This window comes from Papilio machaon, chromosome 22 (assembly GCF_912999745.1).
Source record: "Papilio machaon chromosome 22, ilPapMach1.1, whole genome shotgun sequence".
Lineage (NCBI taxonomy): Eukaryota > Metazoa > Arthropoda > Insecta > Lepidoptera > Papilionidae > Papilio > Papilio machaon.
In genome coordinates, this window is record NC_060007.1 from 4669868 (window position 1) to 4689546 (window position 19679).

The window sequence follows — 19679 nt, forward strand, 5'->3', positions numbered from 1 at the left end:
CAGATCTAGATGGAATTGGGTATAAATGTAGAATAGGCATAATGCATAGGGACTTACTAAGTATTTATTATTCTGTCGTCGTTATGCGAAGTCGCGGACTTAAGCTAGCGCTTTTTATGTAACTGACCTGCACAACGTCTTCCTGTACTGTTCCTTTTATCAGCGGTATTTCAAAATTAAAATTAAAAAGTAGCATATTGGATTTAGTTCATACTAAAACAAGTCTGTATTTTTCAATTAATTTTAGTATAAAAGATTATTCTTGATAAATGTTTTTCCCTTAATGTACCAACCGTTTTCCTCTATGGTAATATTGGCCCACTTTCTAATCTGTCAAACAATTATTTTACTCTATGTACAATAGTAATTTGATCAGAAATTATTAAGTCTATACAGAGATGTATCTAGCTGATGTATAAAGTTCGTTTCTATCATTTCGTAATATAGAGGTAGGTTGGAATCACGAACCAAATCGATACAAGCTCTTAGTCTATGTGAGTGAAGGAGCCCGAATGATCCCCTCTCAGCGAGGCGCAGTTATTGACCCGCGCGGCTTCGGCTAGAGGAGACATCGCGCCGGCGCGCACAAATCTAATTCAACGTCCTCTCTAGTCTAGACTCAGCCTTGCCTGGGCCCCGCCGCACCATGCCTGCGCCCTGCGACTCGTGCAAAGGTAAAGTAATTAATTTGTAATCGTTAATACATTTTAATTTCCAAATATTTTTCCCTTTTCCATTTTCAAACATCAACAAGTAAATTTGTTTTTAATTTAGATGACACAGTTGTTTTTTTTTGTAGTGTTTAATAAAATGGTAAAATGTATAGATTCACCGTTTTGATACATATTTTTTCATTTCTAATTAATTTTTGAATAATAAATGTCTAAGTTACATACGCGTTGTATTTTATTTAAGTTACAGTTTACATATTATGCTTTTCTAAGAAATGTTTTGCTGATTGGCATAACCAGGTGAGAGCTTTTGTCTGTTGTGCAATTGTAAAAATCTACTATCTTTATTATCTATAATTAAAATATCTTTTTTTTAAATGTTTCAGGGACGTGCGGCGGAGGCACCGCTGCATGCGGCGCGGGCTGCACCTGCGGTCCAAGCTGCTCGTGTGGCGATGGCAAGCCTTCTGGTAATTTCCGAGCCATTCTATTTTCTAATACTTTCCTTTTAACAAATAGTTAACCCAACTCCTAATAAAATAACATGTATGACCATAAATCAGGATTTAATGTCCCCGTTCGGATATTCTATAATCAGTAACAGATAAAAAAATATTTCTGACATTAGCTTATCTGTTGCTGGTTGCTAGCGCAAATTAAAATTAAATAATTTGTTTTCAGGTGGCAAACCCTGCTGTCAGGATGGCGGCAAAAAGTAATTTTAATTTCAAATCTACGTAGATATAATCTTAATATTATAATTATTTAACAATCAAAATATGAAGATCTTCATATTAATGTAATCTTATTTGCAAAAATAGCCTACGTTACTCATTAATAATGTAGCTTTCTAAAGGCAAAAGAATTTTTCAAATCGGCCCAGTAGTTTTTAAGTTTATTAGTTACATACAAAAATACAAAACTTTCCTTCTTATAATATTAGTATAAATGTAACTCATAGATATAAGTACACGTAGTGATATTTATTGAAAAATTCTATATTTTATAAATGTCGTAGCGATAATATTGTGTCATGAAATAAAACGTGGTTTATATTACTATAAAAATAAAATCGATGTTGTATTGGATAAGGTTTAACGTAAAATTATTTGCTTAGCGGCATTTAAGATACATATAGTAACTCATTTTATCGCATTCAGTGTTGAGATTTAGGCATATTATTGATAAATGTTCTTTAGTACATGTAATACTCATTATTTTAAGGATAATTGTATGTGGGCACGCACACACGCATGATTATGTGTAGCGAACTGTTAGGTATTTAATAAATATAGCCATACATATATATTTTTTTGTTTCGTAATGATTTCATAAATTTACGCGAATACACATTTAATAAATTACTTTGATTGGTCTAATACTGTTTTCATTATCATCATCTCCTTAACCTTGTCCCACTTACTTAGGGTCGGTGCACCAGGTTTCCGTCCTCCAAATGAATCTGTGTGCCATCATCTCCATTGTCACCCCCTTCTTGATCATGTCATTATTCACGCAATCCATTCTTTTCCTAGACCTACCTCTACCTGTGTACCTCCACACTCATACTTAACGTGCTCTTTGCCACATGCGATTCTTCCCTCCTCATGGTCTAATACTGTTTTATTTTATTTTAAATATATTTTTTACGAACAGTGATACCTTACTAGGGGGTAATTATCTCTAAAGAGCCTGCTAATCTCACGGCCAAATGGCGAAAATCAAACACTCACATAGCCTAACAATAATAAAAAAAATATTAAAAAGCCGACTGACTGAGACTCTAATCTATGAAATAGCGTCATCTATTAGATGAATTTTAAAACAAAGATTTTTAATTTTTCATAAAAACTAAATTAACTGTATTTAATGTAACTTTTAATCTAAAATATCGAGTATATTAAAATATTGTAAAAACATTCTACTATTATATTCTTATGTCCACTGTATTTTGTTTTGTGCAGTTGTAATAACACTTTGGGGAAGAAGACAAATCAAATGTGACACCTTACTAAGAAAAAACAATAAAAAAAACAAACAATACAAAAAACAAACGCGCGAAATAATTACCCTCTTCTTAGTAGAGTAAAAATACCACGGCTTGTAACTTATGTCTTCAATATGTAAAGATTTTAAATTCAATTTAAAAAAAATAGAATTGAGTTTAAAAATAAAACGAAAAGTTACAAAAAAAAAGTTTATTTATGCGACATTATGTTGGTATAATTAATTATATTATCTATGGAAGCGACAAATGGGACAGATAACATTACCCTATAAATATAGGAATATTAGTTCTTGCCTTAATTTTATTAAAAAAAAACAATATTCGTCATCAAACGAGACAAATTACAAAAAAAATAATAATTATTATTAACCTAAAATAAAGAATTAAATTGTATCAGTCCGACATTAACATGCATATTCTATACCGTAAAATGTTACCAGAATAGAATTTATATGTTAATGTTGCCATAAAACTAAAAAAAAACCCGTTACATTTTTCAAATGATACAACAGGCGTGACAAATAACAGATATTACAGTAAAATTAAATTTTAAAAATAAAAAAAATAATTAATTTAAACGTTATTATAAAAAGTAAACAAATAATCTTAAACTATAATTATCAAAATATAAAAACAAATTGAAATTTAAACTTAATTCAAATAACATAAGTGCAACGAAATTATATTAACATTGTTTAGAAATCTTGTACCAAGTTATACTTTATAATTTTGCCACACTCAGAGTCGATTCGTTCCTAAGGAAGACCCTTAATGTAGATTTTGTGAAAGCACATTCGAACTAAATTATAAAAGCACACTAGCGCCACTCTGTCAATGACAAAAAAGTGAAAACATGTCGCACTTTCATTTTATATTATTTATTTTAAATAATTTTAATATGTATTTCTACTTAAATGACATTTAAATTCAAGCAAAATAAATCTCACAAGTTAAGTGTCACCCTTAGTGAACATTATCTCTGAGTGTCGTAAAAGATAAAACTATTAATATCTCGTAATATAAAGATATCAAAATATGAGTACCTAACATAAGACCTTAGGTACATAAAATATATAATAAACTCTTTTATATAATATATTTAATGAATTAGAACCAGTTTAATATAAATACATACTCTTAAAATATCAACAGACATACAAATATTATAAAAAAATATAATTTTACAATAAATTCAAAAAATACAATGAAAAAAATGCATTTTAAAATCAAAACTATTATTATATAGCTATAAAAAACATATGGCAACACATAATTAATCTTAAATTTTTAATATAGCAACACTACACATTTAACACTGTCTATTTACTTCAAGTGAATTTCCATTGTTAAGAACATATCAAAATATATTGCTATCCTTGTTTTGTTCAAAAGATGGCAACATTTTTTTTTTAATTTGTTTTAGCAGTGGAAATCCACGTTTATATTCATCACAAACACAATCACTGAGGAATCACAAATTGTTCATAGTTTTAATGAAATAAAATATCAATGACAACACTTTAAAAAGAAATTATTCTAAACCTAAGATTATAAAATGAAATAAAAACTATTTTTTTTATCGATAGAAAATATTTAAAAAATATAACACTGGTATACAATGAAAATAAAAACGATAAAACGAAAAAAAGTTTTTTTTTCAAATACCAAGAGACAAAAACAGTAATTATACGAACTATAACATATAGACCGATAAGATTAACTGATCCAGTTGTCAAAAGTCAAACTAAATTGTATCAATCAGCACACTAGCGCCCCCCTGTCATCATCAAAAATGTCACAAGTACTGTAACTGACATGTTTGTTTTATGTCACTATGTCTAAGTAGGTTTTATATATTCTGGCAGAACAAAGCGCGACAGTAGCGCCTCTCAGCGTTTACTGACGTAAGTTTTAGCGCGAGTTTTGACAGTTTGACAGGTGTCAGTTGTCTATGGCACGGGTTCCTCCTCAGAGCCGTCGTCGGAGTCAGCGACGGGGGCGCCATTTTTCATCTGTATCACTGACTTCTTCCTGTGTCTGCGCTCTGCACTCTCTCTATCTACTATCCTGTAAACATTTTTTTTTAATGTATATATGAGAAACCTCTATTAGTGAGAGTCATTGTTCGACTTTCATAAGCGAGAAATCTAAAAGCTAGAAAAATCGCGGTCCCTTGATCTCTCGCTTTTCTAGGTTCCATTTTAAAAAGTTGTACTTTCAGTCGGAACCAAATATACAGGAATTAAAAAAAATACTGTGGTTTTTCTTTGTATTATAGAATATAGAAGAAGATAATGATTGAGCATATATATTTTTTTTTTTACATTTAGCAAATGAGAGTTTAATTTAAGTAATACAAATGTATAAAGAAAAACTAAATTACGCGAAAAAAGGAAACCACAAAGTTATCTTTGGTAGATAGAGCTATTGGCTCATCTCTCACACTTAACTTACTAATATTATAAATGCGGATGTTTAGATGGATGGATGGATATTTTGTTTGAAGGTATCTCCAGAACGGGTCGAAGGATCTTAATGAAATTTAACACAGAGGTGGAACAAAGTCTGCAAGAACGCATAGAATACTTTGAATTTTTTTTTTAATTCCACACGGACAGAGTCGCGGGCGAGAACTAGTTTTATATAACTACTTGTTTAAGTACTTTAAGATAAATTAAAGTAGTTTTAGTATAAGTTACCTGGCAGCAATGAGCGGGAGCAGAGCAGTCTTGAGGCTGTTGAAGATGTGGGGGTGTCTGGTCTCGTGTGAGGCGAGCAGCTGGCGGACTGCGCTCAGGGGATCTGTCTCACACTCACACTCACACTCACACTCTTCAGGGGATTTGCTGCATCACAAGGTATAAAATAAAAGTAAGTCAGCCACAGATCACCTCTGAATTCAATCATGTTTGAAGAATTTAAGAAATAAACCATAAAAAATGGATACAAAAATATATAAATCAAATTTTAACGGGTTTCTAAGCAAAATTTTGTATAAATTCTATCGCTGTTTTGTCAAAGATAATCTTATACAGGAATTTTGGTTTCAGAAACCGATGATTAAGTACATGTGTTGGCGCAGTCAATACCATTAACGAACACCGAGTACTGGTAGGGCGGCCATCTTGAAAAAACTGTCAGTTCGGTTTGAATCGTCATAAGGTGCGCACGTAACGTGCTCAGTGGACTTAAATCCAGTTCTATCTTAACAATCCTAATTACTTTAGTAAAGATATTGACTTTATCATCGAGAATTATATTTGTGGTAATTATTACAACAGTTATTTCATTGAAATATCCGCAAGATGTCAGATAACTCTGATGACAGTCGAAAGACTTCACATATATTTAAATAAAAAAATGTCTAATTAGAATGAAAAAACACTTAAATGTCATGACTCTTTTAAATGTTGAAATATGAAATATAGTTACAAATATACCTGGCATTGTCTGTGTGTTGTGTACGTAGCGGTGTGGTGACGGCGGGCGCGGTGAAGTCTGGGAGTGCGCGTGCGCATGCGAACGCCTCCAGCGAACGCGCGCGTACGTAAATAAACGGACGTATTATACGTAAATCTTGATCTCTGTAAAAAATAAACATTATTATTTCTCGTATATAAAAATTTCCAAAGCTACCAAACTAAAAATAACTATCAAGTGATTTATTTTCTAGAAGCTGTAAACAAGTAAACAGTTATTTGAAATCATTAAAACAGAGAAATTACCTTTCCTTATAGATTAAAGCATTTTAAAAAGATAACAAATGTGTTGACTGCTCTTAATGGGCAAATTAAGGAGACGTACAGAAAGAAGATATTTATTTATCTATACCTATCTTCCCCCAGCTTTCCCTTTTCATCCTTCCTGTCCTAAGGGAAGACAAAATAGCAAATTAAAGTTAATAAGTACTAGTTACCGCCTGACCTGAGTCTGTAGTGGGCTTTAGTGGTGGTGAGTTTGGCTGCGTAAAGCGCAGAGGCGAGGAATGCTGCAGCCGCGGTGTCCAGTGACTGCGCCAGCGCAGCCACACTGTACCCGTGCGCCTGCGCAGCTACATACGCGCGCCGCCGCACTGCGACTGACGCCCACCGGTGCAGCTCAGACTTACTGCTGTTGCCTATCGTTTATTTATTCTTTTATAGTCATTTTAAACTAGTGGTCGCCGCGACTTTTATTAGCACAGTATTAAAAAATAGTCTATAATCAAAGGTCTATAAGGGCATTAACTTGTTAATTCGTTAGACGTTAATTAACGAAGTTAACATTTTGTTAAATGGATTAACTTTCAAGTTAACTTTAAAAAGTGTTAACGCTTTTGTTAACTTTCGTTAATCAGTTTAATTCAATTAATTAAGTTTATTTGAATGTTATCATTAGTCATCAAAAGAAGGTCTTTCCACTTGTGTTAGCTATTTCTCTCAGCCTCAAAAGCAGGATAATGTTGGTATGGTTAACTTTTAACGATTAACTTTAACTTGCGTTAAATTTTCGAGAATGTAACGCTTTAACGATTAACGAAGTTAACTTTTCAATTAACGAATCAACGATTAACGAAGTTAACTTTTCGATTAACTGTGCCCACCTGTGTCTAATATGTCAAGTCAAACGCGATTCCGGACAGACAGGCAAAAATTAAAAAATAGTTTTTCATCATCAGCTATACAAATACATCGTGTCTATGAAATGTATTTTTTTTTATGACAAACAGACACTCAAATGTTATTAATGTATAAGTTAGGATTAAAGTTATAAAATTTGCGAGAAACATAAATTGAAATGACTTGAGTAATCATATTGTTTTTATATTCAAATCTATATGTAAAATTATAAAGAGTTAGTATTTATAAAATTACTAGCTGTCGCCCGCGACTCAGTCCGCGCGCAGATAAAAAAAAAATGAAAAATAGATGTTGGCCGATTCTCAGACCTACTGAATATGCTCACAAAATTTCATGAGAATCGGTCAAGCCGTTTCGGAGGAGTACGGGAACGAAAACTGTGACACGAGAATTTTATATATTAGATAGAGTAAACTTACTTATCTCTTCGTCATCCAGTTTATCTTCATATATAAACTTGACTCCCAAAGACCTGCAATACGCCATCAGATGTAAGGGGTCCACCTCAGACTGCGGCTCGTGTACGAACAGCGCTCCTTTAATAACAAACATAAAAATATTTCCCTTCCCACTCTTTGCTTATAAAAGAATGGGAAGGGAAAGTGAAGTTGATGGAAGATGGAATGTTGGATGAAGATGAAACTACTCTATTTCTGTGTATCTCCTTCTCCGCTGATTAAAGGTAGGCATATCTGCAATTGCAGATGTCTATGGGCAGCGGTAACTTCGCCATTTTGGCGAATTCATATGACCTATTGTTCTTTTGACAACTTTTAATATAAAAAATATGTACATACAGATATAACAGAAGTGTAATAATAGGCCATTGGTTAAGAAAACAGACTACCGTATCCGAGGTTGTAGATTCAAATCTGTAATAATTATTGCGTATTTAGATTCGTTTTCTACTAATGCAACTAGATGCACACAACACTTGGTACATTTCTATAAGTGATTACGATTTCTTTTGGCACAGCCCTGACAACAATCAAAATCATGCGTTGTGTCGCTTAGTGGAAATGTGGTTTAACTGACCTATACTGAAGTGTTGTCCCTTAGCGCGGGCGTAGTACTGATAGTGGTGCATGACGTGCAGCAGAGCTACAGAGTCCCTGCGTCCAGACAAACACACCAGCACTTTGTCTCCCGCACGCACCATCTTGTGCTCGTGTATAGCCTGTACACAGACAACGCCTCACTTCATAACAACATCTTCATCATCATCAGCTCACTATATGTCCTCACCGAGGGTCTCGGAGCCTACCCTAAGTTAGGGGTGACTAGGTCATAGTCAATGCTGGCCAAGTGCGGGTTGACTTCACACATATCTTTGAATTTCTTCTCAGATATTTGCAGCATCACAATGTTTTCCTTTACCGTAAGAACGTCGGATAAATGTACATATATAAATCGAAAAACACATTGGTACATCGATTGCAAGTCAAGTGTTTAACCCCTGAGCCACCGACGCTCACTAATAACATCTTACTAATATTATAAATGCGAATGTTTGAATGTATAGATGGATGAATATTTGTTAGAAGGTATCTCTAGAACGATTGCATGGATCTCGATGAATTTCGGTATAGATGTAGAACATAGTCTGAAAGAATACAAACTACTAATAATAATTTAAACCTGGTAGAGTCTAAAATAGATTAAAGATATAGTGCTTTAGAATAAGGAATTGAAAACTGTCAGACTCAATGACTGATGAGTTGATTTCTAAGACCAAACTTCCTGTATAAAACATATTTAACATAGCTTTAAAGTTCCCTTATCGAGCTCACTTTTACTATTAAAATAGCCTCAAAAGTACTCATAAACACCTTAAATAGCTTCTAAACTTTACAAATTGCGTAAAATTTATAACATCCTATTTGTTTGAACTTACCTCGACAGTGGCTTTCCAGACATGTTTGGGCGGGCAGTGCCACTTGCCCTCATCATCCGTGGTGAAGTCTGTGAGCGAGGAGTCGCTGCACGCGCTGCTGTCGTCGTGCTCCTCCTCCCAGCACGACTTGTGCACGCACTCTGACTCACTTAACACAATACATACAAAAATAACTTCCATTCTATACAGAGTTTATAGTTAAACGATCTTAAACGATAAGAGGCGCTGCTATCGCGGTTGGTTCTGTCAGAATTATATATAAAACCAACTTACTCGTGGACGTAGAAAATGACAAAAGAAAAAATGACAATAGCTACAGTACAAAGAGGATCTTGTGCCATTTTTAATATTGACAGGGGCCGCTAGTGAGCTGTTAAAGTTTAGTTTAACTTCTGCCCACCGGTTCAGATAGTCTTGTCGGTGTACAGTACTTTTCAAATATCTTGGCGTATTAAATTATGTTAAGAGCCACCAAGATATCTGACATCTACTGTACAGCTTTAAAGCTAATAATCGGATAATATAACAGCGCCATCTGACGAACATCACATCAATTCTTGTAACCTTGAGGTGCGATATTTCAAGTAAAGATGGCGCTGTATCCAAATTGAACCGATTTTGTATATGAAAACTATAAACACCGGTAAAAAGACCATAACAATTTTCCCAAAGAAAGAATATATTTATTTACTAACTAAACTCGGAGAATAAGTTGGTTCTTCAATGACTTTAAGGTCAGCAATAACATCTGTTCCCACCCTTTTCTTATAAGGAAAGGATGGGAAGGGGGAGCTTTGATAGAGGATGGAACGCATAGGAAGGGGAAATATTCTCCATGTATGCGTCTCTTCTTTCGATGATTAAAGGTAAGTAACGTATCTGCAATTGCTGATGTCTATGGGCAGCGGTTGTTTCGCCATTTGGGCGAATTCAGGTGCTGAATATTAAGGATCTGTCTCACCTCCTATCAAAGCAGACATCATCATGCGAGGTCCTGTGCTGGTCGGTGCCATAGCCACTGGACCTGGAGCTGCGTTCTGAACAGCTGGAGGACGCGTTCGAACATCTACTCGACCGCTTCCAATCCGTTGATGTAGTTCTGGAAAAATACCTAAATCTGGAATTCTACTACTGACCTTTGTTCGAAACGATACTAAAAATCTAGATTAGTATTTTTTCCAATCGATCGATCGAGAATTTTTATCAATGGATATCAGTTTATGGAAATAATGGTAGATATTTATAAACTAAATGAATGACTTTCATAAATTGTAAAGGAATGAACGAAGTAAAGAGCGAATGAATGACTGAACTGTATAATATTCTACTCACACATTCTGTGTCTCGACGTCATCAGATATCTGGAAGGCGACTCTCCCTGAGGCAGGGTCACTCTTGTCAGGTCTGTTATCACCGGAACAAACGGGCACTCCTTCTATAATATCAGGCACTTCGTTCTTCTCATGCTTACATATTCTTAATCTGCCTTGCAACTTCTTTAATTTATTTGTCGTCGGATCGGATGATGTCCGCCATTTTACTAAAATAGGGTGGGTAGATTAAAAATATCAATATTAACTGTAATTGAACAAACTTCTGTTATATCCGCATCTTTATAGAACTAACGAATGTAAGATATAATCGTAATAGATCTTTATGTTTGTTTAACTTTAACGATCAAATAAATGTCGTAAGTAGACAATAGAACTCTGCTACATCTGGACACGAGTGGGATATAACTAGATGTGTAGGCGCCATTGTAATACTAGTGCACGAAATCATTATATGAACAGTTTTATTAATACAATTTGACAGAGTATGAGCAATCTCTTGATTTGAGGTTATAAGTTCATTTGTAGAAAATTATTTGTTGTTATAAATTGTACTATGTTTTAAAGGTAAGACTTTGGAATTAGCGGTAATATAAAAAATATTGATTCAAGTAAAAATTATCGAAGAGTTACTTATTTTTTAATTCGTAACAGATAAAAAAAGTTTGAAATTCTACAAGTAACTTAAAGATTGAGTTAATAATTTTAGGACTTACCAAATTCTAAGTAAGCATCGCTTTCTGTGAAGCTCATATTGATGCCACTATCTTGTGAGCTGACTGAGGGGTTCTGGCAGCAGATCTTCTTGTTACAGCAATGTCTGCAAGCCACATCTGCGCAAACTTCGTCATCTGACAGCTTGTTAGAACTAGATGATTTAGGAAGGACAGGAGAATTATGAGATGTCGTTACCACTTGAATGATCGTATCCGGTGTCGAAGTTTCACTGGAGTTAAACGAAATATTATTAGTCCCAATAGCTTCGTGGGAAGGCGTACCTTGCCCCGATTTAGGAGATTGTACATTTGGTGAACCTTTCCCGAAATTACTTTCCTCTTCATCCACATGACAAGGTAGAACTGGACTGGTGGTGCACTTTCTTAAACATTGTGTGGACTTCTTCAAGTCCAAACCCAGTTCAGGACCTGATCCTATTCTTCTTCTGCCCGTCTGCGGTGGAGAACTACGTCTCGAGCATGAGCCATAATCAGGGGTAATCATCTCGTCGACTTGATTGACCATTTCACGAATCTCATGTTTTACTTCCGATGCCATTTCTCTCGACATACCCATGAGATATTCTGCTACATCTATCACTGACACTGAATTCTTTTCGCTCTGACTAGACGTCGAGTTAAGGCTTACATTCGACTGATCGAGCGAGTCCGAATTTTCAAGTATATCGTCAACTTTGGAGATAACTCCTCTTATTTCCGATTTAATTTCAGTGGCCAGTTCCCTAGTCATTTCTTTGACGTATGCATGGATGTCTTCAGATGTATGGGAGGTTATTGACGTAGTGGGAGATATCCTGCCGTTTTGACTACAGTCGGATATAGAAGTGCTGCTTTGAGTACTGAATGGGTACGCCTTTCCGGGTGAGAGCATCGGGTCATCCAAGGACTGGAGGTCTGTTTGACTACCGCAGTTACAAAAACCGTTTGTTTTCTCTTCGCTGCTCGGGCTCGTTTCTTTTAAGCCTAGATTCATTTTAGTTTGCGCGCTTAATTGCACTGGGGGGCTATCCGAACCTAAGCTGTAGCATCTAGACCTTCCCAACATGGGTTTAGCGGATTGTGGAACGATTCGTAACGGAGAAACGGATTCTCCTAAAGCGAATTTTACTGGATTTGCAACAGTAACTGCTTGCTCCTTTGTCGTCTCCTTTAAACTGGATTCTCGGGAGTAGAATTTTTGTTTTTGTTTCAATCGGAATATTTGACAGTCATCTATAGCCGAAAGACTGAAATGTCTTGAAGATGCTCCGAAAATCGGTGAGGAAGTGACAGAAGATCGGGAAAAATTCAAACTCTTTCTTGCTCCCGTGTAACCGGATGGATCGAAAGGTACTATATGTTTGACGTTGGCGGATCGACCAAGGAGAAGATCATGTGCCTCTTTAGGCAACATAAACCATCGTAAATAATCAATTCGTGGATTGAACGTGACTTCAGGTTCTATACTTGAGCATTTCATTGCAAGTTTTCTCGCTCTATTGAAAAGATTTCTTGCTGTCTGTAGACATTCAGTATATGTTTGTGGAAAAATTCCCGGACCTGGAAGAGGACATGATTTTGAATGACTACTTAGCTGTATTGTAATGTGACATAGAATTCACTATATTTACCTGAAACTCTTCGCTCGTGGGCGGTTATTTGACCATCATTGTACCTTAAAGAGTACAAAGACTTTCTCTCTCGGAGAACAGAGCATGTGTGGTGTCTCCATTGCCCTGTTTCTGTGTTGACCACGTACTGAGGCAAAATCTTCCAGCCTTCTGTGGCGACCATTTTGAGAGCTTCTAGCACAAATGCCAGTTCTGTATCTGACATGAAATAGGGTAGGGACACTCTGCAGAACCCTGGTCTGAGGTGTTCATTGTAAATTGGCACATCAGGAGCTTTGGCGTCACTTAATTTTCGAACTCTTGCGACTTCCTTTTGACTGCAATGAATGAATTAAGATTGATTTAGAAACTTTTATCCTTCACTGTGATCACAAGAAAATATTATGACATGATAAAAAGAGTCAAAATTAATTTGCGAGTACTAATTCCGCACTAAGTTCTTTGATCAGTGTTATACTAAGGAATTAAATTTATACATTCTATTGCTTACCATAGTTAATTATGTAAACATTAAAGGCGACCTTCGAATGCCACTGGCAATGGTTCAAGTGGGACTTGTTCATTTTACTAGTCGGCTATTAACTATAGTTTCACGTAATTGAGTTCGTATGTGAGGTGCTACTTGAAATACGTACTAGAAAGTATTGTTGGTCAATTTTGACTTTGCACAAGCATTAATACTCAATTTAAGAAGTGTTCAATTGTAAGAATTTCATCTACAATACTAACCCTAGGTTTCTGAGACCAAATTCCCCGTTTACGACATATTAGCTCTCTCACAGATGAAAGACAGGGATGACGATATGTTTTGGTCTCAGAAACCAACAGTAAGTCAAAACTTTGATTAAAACTATAATTCATTCCTCATTTATTAGATCAATTGATATTTACATTAACAAAAGTTATAATTTAAAAGTAATTAATTTGAGATACAAATTTCTTACGAAGTGATTGAGGAAGTACATTTCGTAAATTGAAAAGAAATGAAATGGGAACCGGTTTATTAGGATGTTTTATTTTTATTTTGCAACCGATACAAGGCAATTATAAATGTCTTGTACAAACTGAGTTCTCGTTAAACATTGCTGTAATATAATAATCAATTTTATTTCGATTTGTTAAGCGATCGTAATGTTTCGAAATTTTGAAGCTGTAAATGTTTTTTTTAATGGTAAAAAAGGAAAACCCAGATGAATGTGGCCAGGAAGACCACCATGATTTCTACGTAAGAGTTAATTTGAATACTTACGCTTCCACATCTAATAACTTCTCATATTCCTTCAGCAACTGGTCATCAATACCCAGTACATCAGCACCATAATTCAAATTGCTAGTTAATCCCCCTCTAGCTTGGATACCAAAGACATCATTCAACACAGCGCAGACAAAGTTATGGTGTAGGAATGTACCACGCGGGTGTTTCACCATAAGAGAGAATATTGGTAGCCTCTTCACTGTGGGAGATTCTGTGCCCAATAGAATTAATTCTGGTATGTTCTTTATGTGGGATAGAACTTGTCTGTAAAGAAATACAGATTATACGTTAATAGTGAATGAGTATTAGTTCAAATTTTGTTAGTTATAATCTAAGGTTTGTGACACACATTGGGTTCATATCAAATTTAGCTTCGCATCAGATCATTCATACTTTCGCAAAAGTGTGTTATAAGCCTAAAAGTTAGGTATAAAACTAATTCTTTCTCATATTTGTAACCGTAATAGCTTGGTGTTGCATGTAAAAAGGTTTTATAATAATTACAAGCTACGCATTTCCGTATATTACGTAATATTCCTAACGCACCTCAATGTAGCATGATCGATATTTTACTGTCCGTCATCACGAAAAGGCAGTTATAAATTTATTTACTACGAAATAATATCAGTTACAGTATGACTAAGATTCGTCAAATGACCATCTAATATGTATGTAATTTACTAGTATACTAGTAGTACTATTGAAGTAGCGTTTGTAAAATTATGAATAAATCCAACTATTGTTTACTATAATAATTATCAAGTATGAATTTAATTTATAAATTATATATTTTATAGAAATAAATATATTTATATCTTTCATAATTATCATACAACTGTATTTTAATTAAATCTACTAAAACACTATGAATAATTTAGAATAATAGGATAGACTATGATATTTATATGCAGATTTATAAATGTTTTGATAAATTTCAAGGCCTTTCCAATTTATTAATAGATATGGCCAAAATCGTGGAAAATTTCTAATTAAATTAAATAGCGGTAATCTAATGAAAGTTTGTACATCCTGTTCTTAATTATATCCTTTACTAGTTTTTACACGCGACTCCGTCCGCGCTGAATAAAAAATAGAAGACGGGGTAAAAATTATCCTATGTCCGTCTCCTAGTTCTAAGCTACCTCCCCATCAATTTTCAGCCAAATCCGTTCGACTGATCTTGAGTTATAAAAAGTGTAACTAACACGACTTTATTTTATATATATAGATGTTAGGTATTAAAGTGATACACTAATAGTCGTCCGTGATTATGTCAGCGCGGAAATAAAACAAGTAGCCTAAGTTACACCCACAAACATAAAAAAAAACTTGAGAGGGACACCCGGATGGAACGAAGTTCCTTTCAATTAATTAGTGAAGGAACCAATGTTTATTCTATGCATAAAAAACTTAAGTCTTCACAAGAAGTACATTTTATTTCTATGAATTTTCGTTATATATTGTCACGTCGTTGCCATGGTGACATAGCAAAAAGTGTCGTGACAACTTTTCGTAAGAATTTTTTCCGTCTAGCCCCCTTTCACAACGCGCGATAAGGAACTTCGTTCCAAAACTACCTTAAAGTAAAAGTCCCGTCAAAATCGGTACAGCCGTTTTGGACATTATCCGGACTAAACGTGGAATTGCGGACAAACAAACAAATAAAAAAATGGATTTTTAGCAACGCATCATGTTCGTAAACTATGATTTTTTTCTTTCGATGTTACATCAGTGTCTTGTAGACACTACAATTTTAATAATTGATTAGATATATTGATTGATAATTGCCTCATTCGGTTTTAAAACTTGCTCATTTTTGTAATTTATTTTGTCATAGTTGTTTGTTTATATCTACAAAACTAAGGAAGAGTTCACACAAGAAGATGGACTCTCCATAGTGTTAGTACATTCAAGAGTAGAGAAGAGCTAAAACCTTTTTTTTATAAAGAAAATAAAAAACACCAAGATAAAGGAATGTAATTCAATATTGTTGTGTCTTGGTATTGTAGATACATAAACAATTCTAAAGCAAACGACTTGTTTGTTCGCAATCGATTGTGCTAACTTGCACAAAAGGCAGACAGTTAGGCGCTACCGTACAGTAAACAGGTCACGAAGGATTTAAGAGACTTCCCTATGTTCCTCCATAGCTTTTTTATTTCTTTTTCTTCTTTTCAGCCACGTTATGCCCAGTGCTGGGCATAGGCCTCCCCCAAAGATTGCCACGATTATCAGTCCTGTACAACCCGCATCCAGGATACTGCCGCAACCTTGACTTTTTTATTTATTAATAGTATTTTTTTTTAATTCTTGACTGCCTGTGACATGGGCAAGAATGACATCTCACAATAAGCTCGCCTAATATCCTTTTGTCAGTTAAGCAAATATTTATTACGAAGTTAGAAGACAAACTTAATCTATTCAATAATTTTTACAAAGACATGTTTCTTTACAATGAGTACTAAAATATACATATTATAGTTACTTAACTTCCTGCTAAGACGTGAGGTTTGAAGCAGGATGTGAGTGATAACATCGAAGGGGCTTAGTTGAGGATATTCCTTATTAATCTATGCCAATATGGTAACAATAATTGTATTCCGATCTACACAAGCAATACTTAACGAGTTGAAAAATTTATATAGGAAAGTCTTAACCTAATGCAGACGTAATTTATAAAGATAATTACTTTCTTATGGATCAAAAGTCATACAGTATCAAATTAAATATAACTTACTAGCTTTTACCCGCGACTCCGTCCGCGCGGAATAAAAAAATAGAAAACGGGGTAAAAATTATCCTATGTCCGTTTCCTGGTTCTAAGTTACCTGCCCACCAATTTTCAGTCAAATCGATTCAGCCGTTCTTGAGTTATAAATAGTGTAACTAACACGACTTTCTTTTATATATATACCTATAGATAAAGATGTGATAACATTGGAATGAACATAGAAACCAGCATACATAATACTACCAAAACACAAGACCAGTATTATCAATCTCATAAAAGATTTTAAAATACGTGAAACCAATAGAGTACTGTAATAGTTTCTATTCAAAGCTAAATATGAGTTAAAATCAACCACGCAATTGATTTGTGATTTAATATAGCTTCTGTATATGGAGATGAGCCAAACATTCGTTGCCAACATTTTTGCTAATCTTGACTTTTGCCTAACATGCGAGCAATTTGTTTAATATTCTGAGATAACATTTTAATATCACGGAACCTATTACAAAATATAAAAAACATTTTTGCAATAAAAGTAGCAAACTTAGTACTAGCAGAAAGACGTTATGCCTGTTTAAAAATCCGTAAGATATTTTTGTAATGGAAAACGGCTTAACTCACGTATACCAAGCTTTAGAGACGGTCTAGTTTATTTTGTGTTTTTTGTACTTTCTCAGTATCTAAATTAATATAAATAGCAACTGGTCATTTGTCAAAGCAAACGGGATCTTGTGTACCTAAATTTTCATTGTCTATTTAATATTATGATCTTAAACATTTACACTTTATCTTTAACGTTGGCGAAATCATCGAAAAAACGAAGAGGTTCACTATTAATAAAAAGAAGAACATGATGTTTTAACGTATTTTTTCCTTTATATAAAAATAAAAATAAAATAAATACGTGACCTGTATACATCAACGTTTCAGTTAAGTTTTTAAAAGCTTTTAATTTTCTTTTACGTGATCAAATTATTTATCGAAATAAAAATGACCGTGTTAAATAAACAAGAAGCTGTATTAATTTCACGATGAGGACATTTGCTTTTGTTGTAAAAAGCGTTTTTGGGGCGACGTTCTAAAAAACGAATGCATACATGTTTCGAAGAAACGCAATTGATTTTTATTATGTTCTACTTATTTCTGTTTTAGTTTTAGGTTATAATTTTTATGATTTAGTATTTAGTTATTAAATCATTAAAAGATTTTCATTCATATAATTCTTCTTTAGCCAAGTTCTTAGTAAAATGTACCTCACAACTTTATTCGTTGTTACAATGCTTTTCTTTGTCAAAATACAAAACATATAGATGTCCCTCTTACTCTCGTTGATATAAAGGAGACAGCAATATAATCATTATACAAAGTTTTCAGAACAAAAATTCATGGAGTATTTTAATTTGTATACACTTTATTTCTTTTGATTTTACATTAAAACGTTTTAAAAACATATTCAGTGACGTGAATCAAGATTAATTAATGTATTGTAAACTTGAATTTAATTAAATAACATACATTTCCTGATTACAGATAAACCCTGACTCGACTGTTGACGTATAACAACAGATATCGACTCTGTTCTAGATTGTATATGCAAACAGACAAACAGTCTGGAGGATAAATTGTGTTATAAAACAAGGGTAACAAATGAGTTCACTTGATAATTGTCTCTAGGACTGTAACTGTGGAATTCCACTGCTGTAACACTCTATCGATGCACTGGCAGTCGTATTCGATTTCTTTCAGGAAAAAAAACATTTAAAAATAAAAAAGTAGCCTATATATGCCCGCATGTGTCAACTACCTTCCTGTGAAAATTTGTGAAATTAACACAGACATTTCTCGTTTGAAATTAATCTGTACCGTATATTTGAACTGGCAACACAGTGTTAACATATAGTCATCCCGTTTATTCGCTTTGAAAAAACAAGGATGAATATATATGTCTTTGTATGTTAGTTTTGGCAATAATAACTCAAGGTCATACTGTATGAATTTAATTATGTCACACATGATGAATTATTTTAAGATGTGGATAACGCAAACATTCATGTGTGAATAATATTAAAAAATGAAGGTAATTTAACTTTATGATAAGACAAGATATTAATGAGATTGTTTCTTTTGTATCCGTATCTTGTATCAATATGAAAATGATTTAATAAAAGTGTTATTAACCGAAAATCCTACTTTTCTTCCTTGTCATCTCCCTAGCTTTATTACACGTGAGGTCGTTGCACAAGGTTTTATAAACCTTATTCTATGGTTTAGGTTTTTTTAAGGTTTTTAAAACGCAATGTATATGGGTAAACTTTGTATTTCAATAAAACAAAACAATAGTATGATATTGTACTTTACTTTTAAAACTAAACTAAATAAATATACGCACTGTACGCATACAAACATATATGTTTTCGATAAATAGCTAGTACGAAATGTATTCGTTAATGAAACCTTATGGTAACCACTACTGATTGCTGGCAATTGGAAAATTACACAGCTTCTGCGTGATTTGCTAACAACCTACAATTACGACTACCAAGAAAAGTATATACGAAGAGTTAATTTTTACTACTAGCTTGTACAACTTCTTCTACTAAGAACTTTTTGAAGTATCCAAGAAACCTGCAATATTTCAACGAATTACTTCATACTTACGAGTCCTTTTATGATCACATCTTTGGTATAAATTTATCATATCGATTTACAGTAACAAGTCTCCATTTTCTCGAATCCCGCGCCGTACCGACCCGGTCTCGGACCTGTAGGTCTCGCAGATCCCTATCCACCTCATCCATCCAGCGATACCTGGGTCGTCAACTG

At 34.0% G+C, this 19679-nt stretch overlaps 1 protein-coding gene and 1 long non-coding RNA gene across 2 annotated transcripts in view; one reads left to right on the forward strand and one right to left on the reverse strand.

The window, feature by feature from the left end:
- The first annotated feature begins 513 nt into the window (after positions 1-513).
- Positions 514-1574, forward strand: LOC106720843. Its single transcript, XR_001357476.2, has 3 exons — positions 514-674; positions 1058-1141; positions 1353-1574. It is a non-coding gene; the product is annotated as an uncharacterized LOC106720843 (long non-coding RNA).
- A 2938-nt stretch (positions 1575-4512) lies between these two features.
- LOC106720849 overlaps positions 4513-19679 on the reverse strand; it is a 79055-nt gene continuing 63888 nt past the window's right edge. The window contains exons 6-17 of the mRNA XM_045683608.1: positions 14120-14389; positions 12871-13187; positions 11240-12799; positions 10525-10732; positions 10154-10291; positions 9193-9340; positions 8334-8475; positions 7718-7834; positions 6604-6796; positions 6120-6263; positions 5379-5525; positions 4513-4746 (exon numbers count right to left, since the gene is read on the reverse strand). Of these exons, the coding sequence (XP_045539564.1) occupies positions 4629-4746; positions 5379-5525; positions 6120-6263; positions 6604-6796; positions 7718-7834; positions 8334-8475; positions 9193-9340; positions 10154-10291; positions 10525-10732; positions 11240-12799; positions 12871-13187; positions 14120-14389 (3502 nt within the window). The 3' untranslated portion in view covers positions 4513-4628. The remainder of the gene's footprint in view (positions 4747-5378; positions 5526-6119; positions 6264-6603; positions 6797-7717; positions 7835-8333; positions 8476-9192; positions 9341-10153; positions 10292-10524; positions 10733-11239; positions 12800-12870; positions 13188-14119; positions 14390-19679) is intronic.